General features: G+C 47.1%; 2 protein-coding genes, 1 long non-coding RNA gene and 1 pseudogene across 4 annotated transcripts; 2 read left to right on the top strand and 2 right to left on the bottom strand.

Annotated features, from left to right (window-relative positions):
• Window positions 1–316: 316 nt before the first annotated feature.
• On the bottom strand, window positions 317–901 carry LOC123398495. The gene has a single exon (XM_045092958.1). It carries the CDS (start codon window positions 890–892, stop codon window positions 365–367), a length of 528 nt encoding a protein of 175 aa, XP_044948893.1. The 5' UTR covers window positions 893–901; the 3' UTR covers window positions 317–364.
• Window positions 902–2,436: 1,535 nt separating this feature from the next.
• LOC123398496 lies at window positions 2,437–5,922 on the bottom strand. The gene is made up of 3 exons (XR_006610168.1): window positions 5,565–5,922; window positions 4,031–4,467; window positions 2,437–3,516 (listed from the first exon to the last, which is right to left on the bottom strand). It is a non-coding gene; the product is annotated as an uncharacterized LOC123398496 (long non-coding RNA).
• A 143-nt stretch (window positions 5,923–6,065) lies between these two features.
• LOC123396047 lies at window positions 6,066–9,770 on the top strand. 2 transcript variants are annotated; one of them, XM_045091078.1, is made up of 8 exons: window positions 6,066–6,440; window positions 6,531–7,025; window positions 7,631–7,811; window positions 7,894–7,939; window positions 8,039–8,113; window positions 8,998–9,143; window positions 9,239–9,277; window positions 9,416–9,770. In XM_045091078.1, the coding sequence occupies exons 1-8, from the start codon at window positions 6,193–6,195 to the stop codon at window positions 9,425–9,427; spliced, it is 1,242 nt and encodes a 413-aa protein (XP_044947013.1). In that variant the 5' UTR covers window positions 6,066–6,192; the 3' UTR covers window positions 9,428–9,770. The 2 variants fall into 2 exon arrangements, with proteins under 2 accessions (XP_044947013.1, XP_044947012.1); XM_045091077.1 differs by having other exon boundaries at window positions 7,894–8,113.
• A 1,836-nt stretch (window positions 9,771–11,606) lies between these two features.
• On the top strand, window positions 11,607–21,884 carry LOC123396804 (annotated as a pseudogene).
• Window positions 21,885–22,100: the final 216 nt, after the last annotated feature.

The following is a 22,100-nucleotide window of genomic DNA, read 5'->3' as shown; positions in this document are numbered from 1 at the left end:
TGCATATGCAGCCCGAAATCTAGCCATGCTGTGGTAGTCATCAACGAAGGATTGAATTTCTACCCCTCTGACTCTCATTGAGCAGATGAACGCTAATGCATGAATACAAGGCTTCCCTGAAACTTGATATACCCGACATGTGCAAGCTCTTTCCTCCAAGTCTACAGTGTGCCTTTGGTCATAGGTTTTGACATTATAAAGGGTAACCTCTGCTTGAGTATCAGTTTTCCATGAGATTTTGTGTAGTCCAATTGTTTTGCTAAGGGCATTGAGCTTTTTAAGGACAGCCGACAGTATTTTGGCCGCCATCTGTCTAGAAATCTGCCTCCTCACATTGAACTTAACCATAACGAGCTCTCTTATCTTATCCAACATTTGCGGTTGCTAAATCAAACACAGCATATGCTACGTAGTACAACCAGTTGTGTCCATCTACTGCGGTTGTTGATGCTAGCTGACCAACATACTTTCCATTTAGTGCGGTTGCATCTACTCCTATGTATGGTCTACAACCAGCTAAAAAACCATCTATGCAGGGCTTAAAAGCTACGAAGACTCTACTGAAATGATACTTATCATTGATCTTAGCTAATTCAATTTCAACTATGCTTCCAGGACTCTTCCTCTCGATTTCTGCTTTCCAACTAAACAACAGCTGAAAAGAATCCTCGTATTTACCATTGATCTTGTCCAGAGCTAGACGCATACCTGCCCAAGCCTTACTATACTTCAACTTGAAGTTATATTGATCCTGCAGCTTCACCATAGCTTGTTTTGCGCCCGCCCCAGGGTTTTTCTTCACCCAATCTCCGAGCTTCTCTGCAACCCAATCTTGGGATGCCATTTTGCTATCTTCTAGCTTTGTTGTTGGACAGTCATGCTCGAAAGGCATCTTTTTTATCTGCAAAATGATGTCATGCTCGTATAAGAAAACAAATGGCAGAATTAATAGATCAATTATAAACAACAAACTCTAGACGTGTATTAGCATACCATGATAACCTTTTCATCACGCAGCCTAGACGCGTGAATGCGCCATGGACAAGTATCATATGCGCAGTTAGCGATGAATCTACTTTGGTCAGTCCTCACATTAGCAAACTCAAAGTCTGCTACAACAGCATGATGCCTTATAGCTTTACGAAAGGCCATAATGTCAGGGAATAGAGCCCCTACTCTAATGTCAGGTTTTTCAGGATCATGCGCAATTCTGTATTGCAGGGGATCAAAGTCAGCAATTTCTGCCTCCTCTTGGATATGTTGCATTACCACTGCCTCATCCATGTTATCATCTCCTTCATCAATAATCGTTGGGGCTTCGGGTTGCGCTGTGATAGTAATAGGCACGGTAACATCATACATATTCTCATCATCAACTCCAATATACTCCTCTTCATTATCAAATGGGTCAGCTAAAGAATATTCAGATTCTTGGTCACCATCTACATCATTTGTTTGGTGCTCAACATCCACATGATTTGGCTGGCTTGAACTAGCAAGCTGGGATGTGGAACACTCAATCCCTTGAACAAGCAAAGGAAGCAAAGGACCAGCAGAAACGCCACCCATAGTTAGCATTCGTGCATCATTGGCTAGGTAATCTCCCCAATCTATGTCAAATTCTTTGCTCCCGTTGCACCTACCAAAAATTGGCAGAAACGGCAGTCAAGAACCAACACCAACGACTACTGCTATACTATGACAAGGAATTTCATTCCGAACAAAGAACCACCAACAAAATATTATTCAGATACTTACAAGGAGAGATGATTTGGGGCTGCAGTCATGCTTGCCATCGGGTGAGCTTCCTCCATCTGATTGGAAAGGAGAGTCGGGGATGCACGAAGCAGGTCCTGGATGCCCCCAAGCTGCAGCCTGTCCGCTGCCGCCATGTTTATTGCCTTCAGCCGCCGAGGGGAAGGAGGTTTGGAGGAAGCTTCCGTCCGGTTTGAGGGCAGGGAAAGGAAGGCAGGAATCAGGTCCTCGCTCCCGCCATGCTCGCCGCCTTTCACCGGCACCAGCGCCTCCATGCTCGCCGCCTTCTGTCCGCAAGGCAAGTGACGAAGCTGGGGAGGGACTGCGCTGTCGCCAAGGAGGGGAGGGACTGCGGGAAGAAGGTGCTCTTCTCCGCCGGGGTCGCCGGCGTCTGCCGCCGCCATGCCCATGCTCGTCACCGGCCGCCGCCACGATCTAGGTTTAGGTCTGGATGCAGCGGGTATGCAGCGGGGGTCTGGAATTTGGATGCAACCGGTCTTCCAAAAAAAATATTCATGCGGGGGTCTGGTGGAAGGATGCAGCGGGTGGAAGGATGCAGCGAGTCAACCGTTCTTCCAAAAAAAAAAAGATTCATGTGGGTCCCACCATTTATACGTACATACGGCAGAAATACGTTGGTATATTGGCCGGTATATGCGTGGAAGTGGGCATAATGGCATCTGTCAAATGTACACAGAGTTGCAATGGCATTTTTCGAAAGATGAAAGTTGCAGTGGCGTTTCTCAAATAGCCGGAAATTGTAGTGGCATCTATCCAATTAACCCTAGTATATTACCGTGGATCTGTGATGAAACAGCCTGTTGGTCCCATTGTATGCCAGCCGGGGTTGAACGTCCTCTTCTCGGGCAGGGCAGATGCGTTTCGAGGCACCTTTGCGCAAGTTCTGAAAGGCAACTACTTTAAAGAATACAAAGAATATGAAAAAAAATGTTAGGTCACATTACATGCTTCTGTTTCCTTCTCTCCCATAAGCATCACTCGCCCTCTTTTTGAGATTTTCAAGAACCAACGCTCAAGAGCTCCGAAAGGTATGACAAAGGATAAAATATGGTCTCATATGCATTGGTTTCTGTGGCAATATATAACGACAAATCATAATTCATACTATAAATAAACATTTATGTGCTCCTAATTTTTATTGAGGTAATGCGCGCTCCTAATTATACACAACCGAATTTATAGTGAACATTTTGTCCTTTTCATTTGAAAAAATATATAAAAAACAATTATACATACATGTCAGGGCACACCGTCTTGTTCTTGACGCACTCCTCCCATTCCTGCACTTTGTCTGAGCACGCCCCTGTAATTACTGAATCAATCAGCGTCAGTTACTACAATATCAGAAATTTACAAAGCAGATCACCACGCGATGAACCAGCTATTGTATATACAGAATCATATGAAAAAAATCTTGAGAACAATTACACGCCGTTATGTTCTTGTTCAGCGTGACAAAACAATACCTTGACGCTCTTCTCGTCCTTGGGAGACGACACACAGACCGGTGCAAAGATCAGGGTCGTTTGGTTGCGGTCAGATTCAAAGGAGTAACAACGGTGACAGATTATGAAATTGTGAAACAATTCGAAAGGTACTGATAAGACAGATTATGAAAAACTGTAACAGTCTAGGCCTGAAGATAGGTCTAGTTACCTGCTTCTCTTTCTTTCTTTTTTCATCAGCATCAGTGACCGTTCATGGTTTCTGAGAACAAATTGAAGTAGGTAGGCTACACCCCTGCATGAACACAAGGGGTAGGTGAAATCAGCAGTAAACATAGGTAAGCATCTGAATCAGATTTTTTCGTTGGATCTGCCTACTCTCTTCCTTTTATATAGGGGTAGTAGATGATGTGTATATGCTTCCTTGTCTAATACAGGATGGGTGGTCAATACATTGTTCAGTTTTGACATGTTTAATGATCATTTAGTTGACTCCAGTAAGGAACATGCTTGAGTTCTGATTTTAACTTCTAATAGAAATGAATATTGAAAATAAAATCGTAAAGCTAACTGAATTTTTCATGGCACAAATGAAATTTTCATGTAGGATTGAGATTCAAGTTGTAAACTTGAGCAAAATCGTTGATGGGCTCACAGCTCCTTACCATCCACATCTTCATAAACTGATTCATAAGGTGGAAATCCGGAATTGAGTACTGAAAACCAAATAGTTTGTGCATTCCAGGTATTTTGTTGCTTTGCTAGAATACAACTTGTGGAATTACTAAGCTGAACGGCTCGCAACATACCTTTATTTTCATTTTGAAATTCTTGTGATCTTTTGGATCCTAAAAAGGATAGGTACCATCCAACATCACGTAAAGGAAGACCCTACATCCACACATCATCTATCTCCACCAAATGAAAAATTAGTAGTTCTTCGGCAAATAATAGAACATAAAATATTAATATGTTTGTGTCGGCTGAAGACTATGCACTACTCATGCCAAGAAAAAGTGTATGCAAGATTCAGAATTAGTAAAGCTTTTATGCTCGAGCAAAATGAATTAAGTTAGGAGGCGGATGGCAGAGTATGCACGGGGCCGTCTAAAGCACATAGTGATGGACTATACCTTCCGACCATATTAATTACTGAGCGAAACTTAAGGAGCAATATATGCCAGAGTTCCAACAGTTGTTGTTGCTTCAAAATGATGAACCGATGTGGAAGCCCATTGACCTACATCTGCAACATATACACTTTTCATTTAGCCTTGAGTGTTAATTTTGCTCGGCTCATTCTTTCTCACTTAGTCACGATTCTTCAAAAGAAATGTCGTGCATCCATATGCGAGGTGTACACTACAACCCTGCATGTACACAAATATTTATTTCCTTCTCACATTACACCCAGCTAACCATGTCATAATAATGCATACCCATGGTGGCAAGAAGAAAGGACATTCATTATACGAAGGTCAGAAATAGACACATGTGCCGTTTTTCCACCATAACATGGAACAAAATCATCACCTATGACAGAAACAAGATAGTCGAGGGCTGCAATTTGGGTTGATTGTGTTTCTAAGAGGAGTTGTTCACCATCTAATAAAATTAAACATTGTATTCGATGCGGTTAATCTTTTTTCACCATCACAGGTTTCACTTGTAGCAATATATATCTGAGTGTACCTGGGAAAACCAACAGGCCTGAACACTAATGTTGTTCTTATACAGGTGTGAGTGTAGTGTGTTGCTAAGGAAGAAAAGAATCAAATCACAGTGACAAACAACATGACAGAGGTTGCTGGATTCGCTTGGTACCTCAGCTCTGTCATGCAAAAGGTTTTGAATGGTTTAACAAAGCAGACTCCTCACAGGATACAATTAGCCGAAAGTAAAAATTGTTTCAAGATCTTGGAAAATGTCCAATTTGGAGATGTCAAGTGCACCTCATATGTGAAATCCTTGTTTTTTCTCACGGGGCCAGAAAATATTACTGCATGCAACCCAAGTTCTTATGGGGACTATGCTAGCCTTGGTTTCCTCTGATTCGAAGAGTCAAACTCTTCAGTCCCATCATGCACTTTGGATTCGGAAGCAACAAGTCTACCTGAAGAATCGCCGACAAAATTCAAACTGAAAGCTTCTAGGTATACCACTGAGCACCGCCAAAATTTCTTATAAAGTGGAGAGCGCAAGTAGTTAGTGAATTGGATTTGGATGGAACACTGATGCGTGCACCGCATATCACTACCATTATACAGGAAACAAGCAGGGGAGCAATCATGTGAACAAGCAGAGAGCAATCTCATAAGTTATGAGCCTATGATGGATACTTACGCTTGATGCCATCAGCTTGCCCCGTGAGATGATTGGAGTGAGGTTAGTCATGGTGGCCCTCGCTCCAGCGCCGTGCATCGTCTTCGACACGCCACCGCTTCAGGACTTCTCCGTGGACGATCTGAAGGCCACCACACAACAGTCGATGGTTCGCCTGCAAGACGGCGACTGGGTCGCCGCATCCAGTAGCAGAAGATGGGTGGGTCGACGCCGCCATCGGATGGGCTCATCGGCGGCAGCGGGCGACGGGGCATCGGCGGGCGACACGGGAGGCGGCGGAGCGGCGGACGGCGCAGGAGGCGGCGGAACAGCGGCGGGAGCGGAGGATGGGCGTCAGTTAGGATAGGAGGAGTGGGCGTCCGATCATGCAGGCGTGCGGGCTGAGACTAAGCGTGATTAGCGTTTCATTAATGATTTCGTTAACGGTGATTTTAACCATTGATGATTTGATTAGACGGTTGAGATAGTGAGTTGGATGTGCCCTTTCGTGCAGATGCAATAGCCGCTGTCTCATCTGTACTGTTCTCGAGTGTCTTTATTCTCTACAATCTCAACCTGATAGTGAATAGAAAAAATCTCAATCCCCGATGAAAATCTGCAAACCCTAAGTCCTCCTCCGACCGCTGTCATGGCGTCCAAGCTGCTTCCTCGGGAGTGCCTCCCGCGGCGCAGTCCCACCGGCGGCTTGGACCCGATTACGGTCTACGTCCGTGTCGACGAGGAGGGGAACTATCGCCCGAGGTATATCTCCGCCAAAGTTGGGCCAGCGTTCCGGGATCTCCAGGATCTTAAAGACGCAGTCCGTGCATTCTACACCGACGTCTACATCGCCCATCGCCGCCGAAAGAGGCCTCGGGCTCCGCCGCCGTCTTCAACGTGTGTACCTCTCCCTCTCCCTCTCGAATCTTCTATTCCAGATTTTTCATTTCACTGATCGATCGATGGAAATTTTGATTGCTTTTCCAGCTACGACAGATTCCAGTTCGAGTTCGTGGTGGATAGGCCAACACCACCCACGGAAACTGCACATGTGTCGTCCCTGAAGGCTAGTACAGCATTAGAGGAGAAATCGTCCGGCACTGAAGCCATTTCCTCATCTTCCGACTGTGTTGTGGTGGTGGATGGGAAGCCTACACATCCCGGCGAATCTGCAGAGGTGTCGTCCCTCAAGGAGTCGCTCAAGGCTACAACGTTGGAGGAGAAATCGTCCGGCACGGGAGCCGTTTCCTCTTCTTCCGACACTGTTATGGCCTCACCGCAATCAGGGAACTGCCTTGCCTCACCTTCTGGGCCAGGCATTTGGCAACGAGAACGACGTGACTGGGGTTTCGGATATTACATCAGGGTTGATCTTGGGGGATATTTCCACACGTATCCTGATGCAGGCGGGCCGTTTCAGAGCTTAGAGGAAGTTGACAAGGCTATGGATCACTATTTTCATCAACATCTGGATCGAAATCTGTAAATTTCCTCAACTCAATTCTAGATGAATGTTCATCGCTTCTTAATACTACTCGTTTTGTGTGCATATCTGATATTCATTATATCGAAATTAATAACAAATGACTTTTCAAACTGGATTCTATATAACATTACAATTTGATTGTACGAAACACTAGCCTACAATGATTTGTATTTCCTGTTTTGATGGCACCAAAAGTTAATGGTATATCTTTGTAAAATTATTTGAGACAGTTGTTTAAATAGTGTATAAATCATAGAAATAGCTGAAACTAATATAGTATCACACACCTCTGTTTCCGTTAATTAATGGTGATAGCCAGAAAGCTAAGCTCTATTAACTAGTAAAAACAATGTGCAACCTGAAATCAAAGAAGGGATAGCTTTCTCTAAGAGTTACGGTCAAAGAACATTGACATGTGAACAGTCCTGTCTTTTTTTTGTCAATTCTTGTTCTTGTTGCTTACCAGTGTGCAACCTTCTGTCCAAACTAGTGCATCGTAGTCCTACTAATAACATTAATTTCTGTACAGTATGACTTATTATTGTCCACTTCTGAGAAAGTACAAGCTACTAAACATATACAATGCTCCGATCTAAATTAGGTTAATGAATAAAGGTGGGGCTCCTTCACTAGAGATTTCTATAGAAAAAACTCTTTATTGGCCTGATGGCAGAAGGATGAAGAATTCCAGATCCTATGTGACCCAGCAATTCCATAATCGAATGCGCCGATCACTTCAAGCTATGGTTGAGAAGCATAACGAGGATCACAGCCTGTCGGGGGTTTGCTCCCTCCCTCCCTCCCTCCCTCTCGTTGTTTTATCCATGCAATAGTTATTGATCAGACCCATGCTTGTCATGATAGGATCTTGCATTTGAACTCAAAGATGTTTTGCACTGCACAACAATTTGTAAGGGGCTTACATGCTGCTACTATCATCTCAATTTCACTGTGACTAAAGGAGTTGGTGATTCTAACTGTGGCATTGGAAACCTATTCTTTGCGGAAGTCAATTGTGTGCTACAAGGAAAAGAAGAGGAAATGGTGGTCAGCTGTTTCTGCGCGGTTGAATCTACCGATAATGGTATAATTTACCCTTTTCTTAGATTTTGAGTATTGTTGAAATGCATTTATTGGTTGGCACCAACTCGAGCTTATCTGTTACATATAACCTTAAATGTGTTTCTGGCTACAGTACTTTATCTTTAGTTTCGTGAGTTGTTAGTTTGCCCCCTTCTTAGATCCGTGAGCATTACATTTGTAAACATTTTTAAACTGGTTCATGCACGGCCATGACTGTTGTGTACAAAGAAAATCTCGTACTTCCAGTACTCCCTCCGTCACGGTTTAGAAGGCACGCTTGGAAAATCTCTGAAACCAAGGTAGTCATCGATTGGTTGTGAGATGTAGCAGGTGTAAATGCTAATGCGCCTAATCAACTGAGAAAATACTAGTACTCCCTCCGTCACGGTTTAGAAGGCACAGTTAAACTTGCGTGCGTTTCCAAAATAGACAAGGTTTAAGGCGTGAAAGCAATTACTCTCATTAATTAGTACTAGTACTACTCATGCATGCGCCCTCCTAATTTACTGCTCACGCATTAGTACTACTATTTTCTCAGTTGATTAGGCGCATTAGCATCTACACCTACTACATCTCACAACCAATCGGTGACTACCTTGGTTCCAGAGATTTTTCAAGCGTGCCTTCTAAACCGTGACGGAGGGAGTACTAATGTGTGAGCAGCAAATTGGGAGGGCGCATGCATGAGTAGTACTAGTACTAATTAATAGGAGTAATTGCTTTCACGCCTTAAACCTTGTCTATTTTGGAAACGCACGCAAGTTTAACTGTGCCTTCTAAACCGTGACGGAGGGAGTATTCAAGATAGTCAGCAATTATGATGTAATATTGGTGCCTGCTTGGTTACCCTGCGGTTAACTATTTTCTTGTGTTCTGTTAATAAAGGATACTGCTATGGTTGTACCTTGGATAGGGATGTCAATATGAAGCATCCCAGCAGTGCCGGTGCATACCTTGCCGGTAACTTGAAGGTGGATTCATACCTTGGATATTGTTATGAAGGCTGGAGCAGCGACTCAGACGACGAAAATGTATGAACGATACGTTGGTTAATTTTCTTGCTGAACCTTGTAACGTTCTTGTTGCTTTCCTGTTAACTATACATGTGTTTCACCCTCTCTTGCAGATGGAAGCTAAGAAAGAAAAGCTAAGATCTATGTGGCTGGTAATGGGATTTCTTTGGCACCGTGATGTGAATTAGTACAGCTAACACAATGTTGCTGGTTACTTTTTTTTTTGAACTGAATGTTGCTGGTTACTTGATTGGTTGTAAATCGTTTCTCGTGCATTTATATTTCTGTAGGGGCCTTGCTGATAAAACGTGCCGCTGACTATGAGGGCTTTTGACTACTGCGGCATTACTTTTCACTGACGACGACTAAAAGGCCAGAGGGGCAGGCAAGCCAACATGGAAGGGGAGAAGTGCTCGAGCCCAACAAGTTTAAGGTCCAAGCAGCTTTGCTGGCTCCTTACTTTTGTTGGCATAGTCGATGGGTTGACTATCTTGTAAGCTTGGTTGCAGTGATTTTGCGTCTGTTTACTGTAAATAAACTGAGGTTTCTGGAGTATCAGGGCTACGCTTTGTGCATGTACGAATCAAGGTGACATTGTTTGTTCCTTGTTTTCATCTTAATTTGACATGTGTCATTGTTTGTTCCTTGTTTTCATCTTAATTTGACCTGTGCCTTCCTCTGATCTTTCGAGACACGGAATTGAAAGAGACAATTACTCTTAATCCAAGCTTTTGGGAAGGAAGCATGGGGTTGGCTAATTTTAACAGGACAGTACTGTTTGGGAAACAATTCCCTTCGATCGGTGGATCCTCCTCGCTCATCTACCACATCTCCCGCGTGACGCTTGTCCCCGTGGGACCGGTCATCACATCATCTCAATTGTGCTTATCTGCAGCTCCTGAACCAATCCTAGCCACTCGCCCACCTCATCCCAATCCCCCTTCAGCTGACGTCGCCCCTTTTTGTTGGAGCTCCCTCTGGCCGCCGCTTTCCCATGTCACTGCATCCTCCTTCCTTCCCTTCCTTTTAACCTCCTGCCCGCCTCCCCTTGCCCTTTCCCTGTCTTGTCATCTTTCATTGAAAATAAATTCTGCAACATTGTTCATGAATTCTCTAACGATGCAATACTTCTATACATACATGACTAAACAATCATCCTAAAATTTAAAAAATATGTACGCTGCGACATTACTTTTCATTGACGACGACTAAAAGTCCAGAGGGGCAGGCAAGCCAACATGGAAGGGGAGAAGTGACCGGGCCCAATAAGTTCAAGGCCCAAGCAGCTTTGCTGGCTCCTTACTTTTGTTGGCGTAGTCGATGGGTTGACTATCTTCTAAGCTTGGTTGCAGTGATGTTGCGCCTGCTTACTGTAAATAAACTGAGGTTTTTGGAGCATCAGGGCTACACTTTGTGGATTTACGAATCAAGGTGACATCGTTTGTTCCTTGTTTTAATCTTAGTTTGACATGTGCCATCCTCTGGTCTTTCGAGACACGTAACTGAAATTAGACAATTACTCTTAATCCAAAGCCTTTGGGAAGGAAGCATGGGGTTGGATAATTTTAACAAAACAGTACGATTCCCTTCAACCTGTGGATCCTCCTCATTCATCTACTGCATCTCTCGCGTGACGCTTGTCCTCGTGGGACCTGTCATCACACCATTTCCTTTGTGCTTATCTGCAGCTCCCGAACGAATCCTAGCCACCCCTCCACCTCATCACAATCCCCCTTCAACCGGCGTCGGCCCTTTCCGTGGGAGCTCCCTCTGGCTGCCGCTCTCCTTCGTCACCGCAACCTCCTTCCTCTTACCCTCCCATCCGCCTCCCCTCCCCCCCCCCCCCACATCTTGTCTAGTTCATCTTTCATTGAAAAGAAAGTCTACAACACCGTTCATGAATTCTTTAAGGTTGTGTTTGGTTGAGTTGTAGATTCTAAAAAAGTTGGTGTGGAAAAGCCTCTGTATAAAAGCTGAAAGCTGAAAAGTTAGGATGCCCTCAGCTTTGAAATTTCCACTAGGAAGAAGCTACAGATTCTCAAAAGCTGTTTTGAACATTTACCCCTTTGATTAGCTTTTAGCTTTTCAAAGAAGTTGGTAAAAAAAGTCAAGCCAAACACAGCCTAAGGATCCAATACTTCTATACATACAGACTAGTGGAATTTTCTTATACGCCGGATGTCAGGCTCTTCGCCGAGAGCCAAACCACGGACACTCGACAAATAAATATATGTCGAGAGCCACCCTCGGCAAACACGGATTAACGGCAACTACGCCCCTTTGCCGACAGTGGCTCACGACGAACACGCACCGAACGACAAACGGGGAAAACACCGACAGCCACTCTCGGCAAAGAGAAGCCACGTGGCATGGACGTTGAGAACTAGCGACGCCGTCACTCGGTTTAATTATACCGAGAGCAGCGACGTCGCCCTCGGTAAAAACACATCACAAAAACATTTCTGTACAGTATGACTTATTATTGTCCACTTCTGAGAAAGTACAAGCTACTAAACATATACAATGCTCCGATCTAAATTAGGTTAATGAATAAAGGTGGGGCTCCTTCACTAGAGATTTCTATAGAAAAAACTCTTTATTGGCCTGATGACACAAGGATGAAGAATTCCAGATCCTATGTGACCCAACAATTCCATAATCAAATGCGCCGATTACTTTAAGCTATGGTTGAGAAGCATAACGAGGATCATAGCCTGTCCGGGGTTTGCTCTCTCCCTCCCTCCCTCCCTCTCGTTGTTTTATCCATGCAATAGTTATTGATCAGACCCATGCTTCTCATGATAGGATCTTGCATTTGAACTCAAAGATGTTTTGCAGTGCACAACAATTTGTAAGGGGCTTACATGCTGCTACTATCATCTCAATTTCATTGTGACTAAAGGAGCTGGTGATTCTAACTGTGGCATTGGAAACCTATTCTTTGCGGAAGTCAATTGTGTGCTACAAGGAAAAGAAGAGGAAATGGTGGTCATCTGTTTCTGCGCGGTTGAATCTACCGATAATGGTATAATTTACCCTTTTCTTAGATTTTGAGTATTGTTGAAAAGCATTTATTGGTTGGCATCAACTCGAGCTTATCTGTTACATATAACCTTAAATGTGTTTCTGGCTACATTACTTTATCTTTAGTTTCGTGAGTTGTTAGTTTGCCCCCTTCTTAGATCCGTGAGCATTACATTTGTAAACATTTTTAAACTGGTTCATGTACGGCCATGACTGTTGTGTACTAAGAAAATCTCGTACTTCCAGTACTCAAGATAGTCAGCAATTATGATGTAATATTGGTGCCTGCTTGGTTACCCTGCGGTAAACTCTTTTCTTGTGTTTTGTTAATAAAGGATACTGTTGTGGTTAGAGGATAGGAAGGATGGCTCCTGCCCCAGCGCTGTCGTCCGCACCGCCCGTCACGTGCGCTGCCGGCAGGGGGGGCCTCTCCCAGATCCGGTCCACCCATTCTCCCCGCCAGGCTTTGATCTACGATTGCCCGCTCGCTTCGGCTGAGCGCGTGATGCTGAGCGACGACGACGAAGATGATCCCGTGCCGGAGACCCCGCCTCCGATCTGCCCGCTCGTGGTCTGCTTGCCACACCCGTGCATTAATGGCGTCTCTGCCGGGCGTGGTGCCTCTGGTACGGCGAATCCTTCGCGGGATGCTGCCAGCCCAGCTGTCGCATCTCCGTCCCCTCCGCAGGGGCTGGCGTACACTCCATTGATGGCGGATGCGCTTTGCGCTGCAGCAGCCCCGTCGCGTCCGCGGCTCGCATCAATCATCGTGGCCTCGAGCGCCGCTCCGTGGCCTAGCTCCTACGCTGAGGTTGTACGGGGCTCGGGTTGCGCCGCGCCTGGATGCGACGAGCTGGCCCCTGGCCGGGACGACTGGCAGACGGCCAAGGCGCCATACTGGTGGAGGAAAGTGGGGCACGCTGGATCCAACTACCATAGTTATGAGGCGCCGGTGAATTTCTTCAAGAGGGCAGAGGGGAAGTGCTTCAATTGCTTCAACTCTCACCACTTCGTCTCCAGTTGCACCCAACCCACCAAGTGCTGGCGTTGCCTCCTTCCGGGGCACAGGGCAAACTCCCGCCTCTGCCTGCTTGCGCCGAGCTGGCGCCAGCACTCTGCTGCTGCCCACACCATCCCACACGTCGCCCCTGCATCTCCCCTTCTGCCGCGTGACATGGTGGGGATGGTGAACCATGCGGCGCGCTCTGAGGAGGACCACGTCACCTTCGCGGCCACGGAGGCCTCGGAGGCTGCGGAGGCGGCTTTCACTGCTCATGTCGTGGTGGTCTGGCTAGGCATGAGCCGCCGACAGACATCGCCGGAGGACGTCCGCGATGCGTTTTGTCAGGCTCTGGGATTCAACCCCCTGGATATGCAGGTTGCTACCCATCACCCCGAGGACTTTTTAGTCTACTTTGCCAACCCGCTCGACCACGACTATGCGGTTGGCAAAGATTTTGACTTCGGCGGCAGGACTTTTAAGGTCAGGGCATGGAGCGCTGACCGGCACTCCGACTGGACCTCGCTCCCCTTTCATGTGCGCCTATGCGTTGAGGGGCTCCCGATGCAGATCTGGTCAAAGGAGCTCGCAGCCCTTGCCATCTCTCGCCGATGCGCGCTGGATGCTGTCACGGACGAATCGCTGCGCTGCGTCAACACCGAAACGCTTAACCTATGGGCTTGGGCGGCCACTACTGATGTCATTGCCAAGGTGGTGTGGATAACCGTCACCAAGCCACTTGTCGCCGCGTCCGCCTCCCTGCTGCCGGGGGTTGCACCTCAGGTCGTGGTCAGCTATCAAGAGCCTACGTCTCCGAAAGAAGGGCGCTTCTACAAAGTCTTCATCCACATCGACATCGTGGAGGACCTGCGTGGACTTGCGGTCGCGCCGGGTCCTGGTGGTGCCATGCCGGTGATGCATTCCACCAAGCTTGGGTGGCGCTCTGGTGCCCCGGATGGCACCACTTCCCCTCCCGTTGACCGTGGGGAGGTCCAACGCCATGAGGGTGATGCCCGAGAGGTGCTCCGTCGGCGTCATGCAGCGGGCTGCCGCCCAGTTCCTCCTGCGCTGCGTTGAGACGATGGTGGTGAAGGCGGTGGGGGTGGCGGTCGACGTCGCGATGGCTCCAGGTGACCGTGTGAGGACCCCAACCGCGTTGCTCCCCCCATGTGCATGGACGTGACCAAGTCCATGACGCGGTGCCTTACCGACGTGCCGGGGGCTCTCGTCGCTCACACTCCTCTGCTTCCCGCCAAGGCCGGCGTCTGCGTCAGATGGGGCACCCTGCACGTCTGCGTTGGATGCCGGTGACCAAGGCTAAGGCCGCCGCCTCGGGCGCTTGCTCCCCTGCTGCCCCGATCCGGCGCGCGCCAAGCCCGAGCCCACCCACTCCTGGTGTTCACCTGGGCTCCTCTTTGTGTGTTCTGTCTGATGAAGATACAATGGCTTTAGTCTCTGTTGCTGCCTCCAGCGCTGCACATGACACACCAATTTTTCAAGCAAAAGCTGCTGGTTGTGTACTGCCTGCTCTAGACCAAGTGGCTATGCTGGGATGCAACGACGGCTCCCTGTCTGTTGCTGCCTCCAGCGCTACACAAGCCACCCCAACCTTAGAAGAACCTGTTGCTAGTCTTCATGTTGATGCTGCTACCCCCATTGTTGTCCCTGCTACTCCCATTGTTGTCCCTGTTGAACCCCTGGAGGCATTTATCACTGGGATTACGCGCACACTGCCATCTCTCATCCTGGCTGCGCCTTTCTCCGATGTTTTGACACCTTTGACGAGCAAAAATAAATACCTTGCCTCACAGTCTAAGCTGAGGCGTAGCTCAAGGTTGGCATCCAAGCCGGCGGTGCTGTCAAGAGAGAAGGCTGCGCAGGAACTGCTGGCGCGTCGTCTAGGCCTGCTCGAGCCTGGAGAACCTTATGACGAGGTGGCTGCAAAGCGTTACGAGGCCCTGTTTGATGGTCCTCTCTCTCCCATGGCGACTAGGGCGATCCAGGGCCTGGTCAAGGCGGTGAACAAGATGAAAAAGGCGAAGAAGCTGCCAACTGTTGTGCCACTTGTGGCAGCTGTTGCAAACTGACTGTTCCGATGCTGGTTGTAATTCCCTGGGTGTCCTTGTGTGTGCAATGCTGCTATTTCTGAGCAGCCTGTGTCCCTTGTGCTGCGGTCGTTTTTGGCGACGTTGGAAGGCAATTGTTTCTGTCTGGCCAACGCATTTACTCTCGTTAAAAATATTGGTCGTGCTTTGTCCTGGAGGAATGCGTACTGTTGTTTTGGTTATTCCCAGTTGAAAAGGACGTGGATGTCGCCTAGAGGGGGGGTGAATAGGCGCTTTAAAATAGTTAAGGTTTAGGCTTGAAAAAATGCGGAATAAAACTAACGTTTAATATGTCAAGCACAAAACCTACAAACAACTAGGCTCACCTATGTGCACCAACAACTTATGCTAAGCAAGATAAACAACTAAGTGATAGCAAGATATATTACAATAAACAATATGTCTATCACAAAGTAAAGTGCATAAGTAAAGTGTTCGGGTAAGAGATAACCGAGGCACGGGGAGACGATGATATATCCCGAAGTTCACACCCTTGCGGATGCTAATCTCCGTTAGAGCGGTGTGGAGGCACAATGCTCCCCAAGATGCCACTAAGGCCACCGTAATCTCCTCACGCCCTCGCACAATGCAAGATGCCGTGATTCCACTAAGGGACCCTTGAGGGTGGTCACCGAACCCGTACAAATGGCAACCCTTGGGGGCCGTCACCGAACCCATACACGTGGCAACCCTTGGGGGCGGTTACCGGTACCCGTACAAATTGCTCGGGGCAATCTCCACAACCTAATTGGAGACCCCGACGCTTCGCGAAGCTTCACACCACAATGATTGAGCTCCGAGACACCACCAAGCTTCTAGGACGCCAAAGCATCCACGAATCACAATACCAAGGGTACTAAGTACCAAAGGTAGTAAGCTTCTCAACTTCTCACTTCCACGTATCACCGTGGAGAACTCAAACCGATGCAACTAATGCAATGGCAAGAACACACGAAGTGGTCAAGGACCTCACACTCAAATCCCTCCACAACAACAAAAGCTATGGAGAAATATGAGAGGAAGAACAAGGAGCTCACAAAGAACTCCAAGATCAAGATCCAAGGGGTTCCCCTCACATAGAGGAGAAAGTGATTGGTGGAGATGTGGATCTAGATCTCCTCTCTCTTTTCCCTCAAGAACAAGCAAGAATCATTGGAGGGATTGAGAGTAATCAAGCTCTAAGAATGTCAACAATGGAGGTAGAACAAGAGCTCAGCGGATGGATGAGGCCAAGGGGGAAGAAGACCCCCTTTATATAGTGGGGGAAAGAATCAGACCGTTACCCCCACTCTCTGCCCGAGCTCCAGCGGTACTACCGCTGGCTGCAGCAGTACTACCGCTGGCACTCCAGCGGTACTACCGCCAGCTAGCAGTACTACCGCTGGCACTCCAGCGGTACTACCGCTGGGCCCCTGGCAGTGCAAAGGCACTACCACCGCGAAGAAAGTCTTCGCAAAAAGGTCCGTCCACGAACAGCCGCTAGGTAGGCGGTACTAAGCTCCTGGAGCGGTACTACCGCTGACCAGGGGCGGTACTACCGCGAGCCAGCGGTACTACCGCTAGGTCCAGCGGTACTACCGCTAGGCCCAGCGGTACTACCGCTCGCCACTGAAACAGCCATAACTTTCGCATACGAGCTCCGAATCGAGCAAACCCAAGCTTGTTGGATTCAGGACGACAAGGGCTATCCGAATCGAGCAAACCCAAGCTTGTTGGAAATCTTAAGACCATGCGGTTATGAATATGCCAAAGATATAGAGATGTCAGATATCTATGAATGAAGAACCGGCAAAAACTCCAACATCGAAAACATCATAGTAGATGCATATGGACTCCGTTTTCGATGAACTCGAGCTTGTCACGAAGATGACCATAAGCTCTAAAACTCACAAAGAGAAACACCAAACAAGAACCAAGAAGTATGATGCAAGGATGCAAATGGTTTGAGCTCTCAACGAACGATACGATCAAGCTACTGACTTGAGAGCCCCCCTTGATAGAACAGCAATCTATCCTAACCAGAAAACCTATCAAGGCCAAACCTATACCTTGCACCTCGTCCTCTTGAGCTAGATGAGGATGATCTTGGCTTCCTCAAGATGGACCACCTTTCTTGATTGTGTTGGCTTGATGAAGACTAGTTGATTGCTCCCCCATACTCACTATGGGTGAGCCACTCTTCAGCATATCTTCACAAGTCCATTGCCACCACAATGGATGGCAAGCTTCAAGCATGCTATCTTCGTGCTGATCCACTTGAACTTGCACATCGCAATCTTGATGACGATCACAACTTGACGCCATACTCCATGAGTTGTATGAGATCTTCCCTTTGACGCAAGCGCATGGAAACACACCTAACCCCCACATAGAACTCTCACGAAGACCATGGGTTAGTACACAAACACGTAATGGACAATGCTTACCATACCATGGGATCACTTGATCCCTCTCGGTACATCTTGTACGCTTTGTGTGTTGATCATCTTGGTTTACTCTTTGTCTGAGATCTTGATCAACCATTGATGATGATCACAACTTGACGTCATACTCCATGGGTTGTATGAGATCTTCCCTTTGACGCAAGCCCATGTAAACACACCTAACCCCCACATAGAACTCTCACGAAGACCATGGGTTAGTACACAAACACGTAATGGACAATGCTTACCATACCATGGGATCACTTGATCCCTCTCGGTACATCTTGTACGCTTTGTGTGTTGATCATCTTGATTTACTCTTTGTCTGAGATCTTGATCAACCATGTGTCTCTATGACCATTCTTTGGATAATACCTTGAATACCATCTGGGTCATCATATAAACTCCTTGAACCCAACAGATGGACTTCAAGAAGTGCCTATGGACAAATACATACCATGGGATCACTTGATCCCTCTCGGTACATCTTGTACGCTTTGTGTGTTGATCATCTTGATTTACTCTTTGTCTGAGATCTTGATCAACCATGTGTCTATATGACCATTCTTTGGATAATACCTTGAATACCATCTTGGTCATCATATAAACTCCTTGAACCCAACAGATGGACTTCAAGAAGTGCCTATGGACAAATCCTATAAATGTAACTTAAGGCAACCATTAGTCCATAGGAATTGTCATCAAGTACCAAAACCACATATGGAGATATATGCTCCAACACCAGTTAATCCCATGGCTCAACACAATGTGAAGGTACTTTGTTGGAATGTGCGTGGACTCAATGCTCCTGCTCGTCGCACCACTGTTCGCAAGATCGTGGATGATTCTGCCTGCAACATTGTTTGCCTCCAGGAATCAAAGCTAGCTATTGTTGACGATAATCTCATTTTGGAGGTGCTCGGGCCAAAATTTGTTGATCAATACGCCTACCTCCCTGCTACTGGCACACGTGGGGGGATTATAATCGCCGCGTCCTCGTCTTTTTTCGAGCTTTCGCTCCCCACACTTACTGCCAACACTTTGACTGTCACCATAAAAATGAAAGAGGAGGGGATTCAATGGTTCCTCACCGGGGTCTATGGCCCCCAGGGAGATGATGAAAAAACTGCTTTCATTGACGAGCTAAAAGGAATGGCTTCCTTGCAGCGAGACTTGTGGCTTATTTTGGGCGACTTCAACCTGATTTACAAGGCTTCTGACAAAAACAACTCCAACTTAAATCATCGCCTCATGGGTGGGTTCAAGGCGGCGCTTGATGCCCTCAAGATCAAGGAAATAAACCTCTCGGGCAGGAGATACACGTGGTATAATGAGCAGCAAAACCCCATCATGACAAAAATTGACCGCTGCTTTTGCTCCATCGCTTGGGATGTTCTTTTTCCTGCCTCACACCTTCGAGCCCTACCGGTCGTGGCGTCCGACCACTGCCCTCTCCTCCTTCGCGGTGCAATTGACCATCCCAAGTCACGTGCCTTCAGATTTGAATCCTTCTGGCCGTCAATGCCGGGCTTCAAGGATGTTGTCACCTCTGCTTGGTGGAAGAATATTCACACGATAGACGCATTGCGTTGGCTACATATAAAATTGTCTCGCACTGTGAAGGCCCTCAAAAAGTGGCACCGACAAAACTATGGAAACATTGACATGCAAATGGCTGTGGCGTCGGAGATTATTGGTCGTCTTGATGTTGCCATGGAGACACGACCGCTCACTGCCGAGGAGTTTGCCTTGCGAGTGGAACTCAAAAGTCTTTTTGAGGGGTTGGCAGTCATTCTCAAGATGCAACGTCGTCAACGCTCAAGGCTGATTGGGATTCGGGTTGGAGATGCGAACACGCGTCTCTTCCACATCCGCGCCAATGTTCGTCGAAGAAAAAAAATTCATTGACGTGCTCCAGACCGATGACGGCGTCGCCGTGTCTTCGGAGGACAAGGAACGTGTGATTCTAGACCACTTCCAAAACCATCTGGGCACAAATTCCCCTCGTAGTGCGTGCCTTCTGATATGTCGGCTCTCGAGGGGAATTTCAGTGAGGAAGAGATAAAGGCCGCAATTATTTCCATGCCAACGGAGAAGGCTCCGGGGCCTGACGGTTTCATTGGTTTGTTCTTTCGTGTATGTTGAGACGTCATCAAGGGTGACATCCGCGCCGCAATTGATCATGTTGCCCATATGGGCGGCTCCTGCTTGGGTTTGCTTAACTCAGCGAACATCGTCTTGCTCCCAAAGAAAGATGGGGCTGTGAGGGTGGACCACTTTCGCCCCATTAGCTTGGTCCATAGTTTTGCAAAGATTTTTGCAAAGCTTCTGGCCATGCGAACGGCGCCTTTTCTACAAGATCTTGTCTCTGTGAGCCAGAGTGCTTTCATCAAGCTACGCTGTATCCATGAAAATTTCCTTCATGTTAGAAACATTCTTCATGGACTTCACCGAAAAAAATCCCGGGCCTGTTCATTAAGCTTGACATTTCTAAGGCTTTTGACTCGGTGAGCTGGCCTTTTCTGTTGGAGGTCCTCACTGCTTTGGGATTTGGTCAAAGATACAGAAACTGGCTTTGCACTCTCTTCGCCACAACAAATTCTAAAGTGCTCCTGAATGGGAGGTCGGGCAAGTCTTTTCGTCACAGACGTGGCCTCCGCCAAGGGGACCCCCTCTCCCCCATGCTCTTCATCCTTGCCATTGACCCCTTGCAGAGGCTTTTTATGCGTGCGTCTGAGATAGGTCTCCTCAAGCCTATCAAAGTCAAGAACGGGCTCTATAGGATGTCCTTGTATGCGGATGATGCTGCCATTTTTGCAAACCCAGACATTGATGAGATGCGCGCTATTGTCAGGATCTTGAGGGTATTCGGGGCTGCTAGCGGCCTCCTTGTCAACATGGAAAAAACTGAAATTTTCCCTATCCGATGCAACAACAATGACCTTCAGGAATGCCTTCTCCAGTTCCCTGCAAAGCTGGGGACCTTTCCTTGCACATACCTAGGCCTCCCATTGCACTTTCGAAAGCTCAGAAAAGTTGAGTTGCAACCCTTGATTGACAAGATTGGTGCAAAGCTCCAACCATGGATGGGAAGAAATTTCGCTCGTGCGGGACGCATAGTTCTTGCAAAATCTGTCCTCACTGCGGTTGGCATTTTTCACATGTCTGTCATTCAACTTCCCAAGTGGGCCCGGAAAAAAATTGACAAAATAAGGAGGGCCTTTATTTGGAAAGGCGACAATGGTGAACATGGCTCCTACTGCACCGTAAGGCTCTTACTGCAGATCGTTTGGCCATCTGAGGTTGGCCTCATGACGAGGTTTGCAAGCTGTGCCTCACTGGATATGAAACAAATGAGCACCTCGCACGGGAGTGTTTTTTTCCCGTGGGGTCTGGGGCATTTTCACCACTTGGTTATCTATCCCCAATGGAGCGGCACCTATTTTCTCCACCTTAGAGGAGTGGTGGAATGCCAATACACAAGGGTGTGACGCGGCTGCTCGCATGAGGTTCGGTCATGCGACTACCTACGTTCTCTGGAATGTTTGGAAGGAGCGAAACAGACGAATATTCAATGATGCCTCACGTTCGGTGCTCGATGTTGCCTATCTAGTCATGGAAGACTTGAACCAAGTACGTTGGGCATTTGCGCTCACTTCGTAGTTTTCTTTTTGTTGGATTTATAATGTAAATCTTGGGTTAGTTTGTAAGCTTGTATGTAACTCTTGTACATTGTTTTCTCTCTTTTTTCTTCTATATGAAATTCACGTCAAAAAAAAAATACTGCTATGGTTGTACCTTGAATATGGATGTCAATATGAACCATCCCAGCAGTGCCGGTGCATACCTTGCCGGTAACTTGAAGGTGGATTCATACCTTGGATATTGTTATGAAGGCTGGAGCAGCGACTCAGACGACGAAAATGTATGAACAATACGTTGATTAATTTTCTTGCTGAGCCTTGTAACGTTCTTGTTGCTTTCCTGTTAACTATACATGTGTTTCACCCTCTCTTGCAGATGGAAGCTAAGAAAGAAAAGCTAAGATCTATGTGTCTGGTAATGTCATTTATTTGGCACCGTGACATGAATTAGTACAACTAACACAATGTTGCTAGTTACTTTTTTTTTTACTGAATGTTGCTGGTTACTTGGTTGGTTGTAAATCGTTTCTCGTGCATTTATATTTCTGTAGGGGCGTTGCTGATTTATTTTTTTGAGTCTGTAGAGGCGTTGCTGATAAAACTTGTACGGAGATGTCCACACGGCCGCTGACTATGAGGGCTTTTGACGACTGTGGCATTACTTTTCACTGACGACGATTAAAAGGCCAGAGGGGCAGGCAAGCCAACATGGAAGATGAGAAGTGACCGGGCCCAAAAAGTTCAAGGCCCAAGCAGCTTTGCTGGCTCCTTATTTTTGT

The sequence above is a fragment of the Hordeum vulgare genome, chromosome 5H (assembly GCF_904849725.1).
Source record: "Hordeum vulgare subsp. vulgare chromosome 5H, MorexV3_pseudomolecules_assembly, whole genome shotgun sequence".
Lineage (NCBI taxonomy): Eukaryota > Viridiplantae > Streptophyta > Magnoliopsida > Poales > Poaceae > Hordeum > Hordeum vulgare.
This window is presented reverse-complemented; position numbering and strand designations above follow the sequence as displayed.

Excerpts from the sequence above, each read along its gene's own strand:
- LOC123398495 (XM_045092958.1), bottom strand. The coding sequence starts at position 892 with ATGCCTTTCGAGCATGACTGTCCAACAACAAAGCTAGAAGATAGCAAA.
- LOC123396047 (XM_045091077.1), top strand. The coding sequence starts at position 6,193 with ATGGCGTCCAAGCTGCTTCCTCGGGAGTGCCTCCCGCGGCGCAGTCCC. Across the intron at positions 7,026-7,630 it reads CAACATCTGGATCGAAATCT|GTTAATGAATAAAGGTGGGG; the intron begins GTAAATTTCCTC and ends GATCTAAATTAG. Across the intron at positions 8,114-8,997 it reads GGTTGAATCTACCGATAATG|GATACTGCTATGGTTGTACC; the intron begins GTATAATTTACC and ends CTGTTAATAAAG.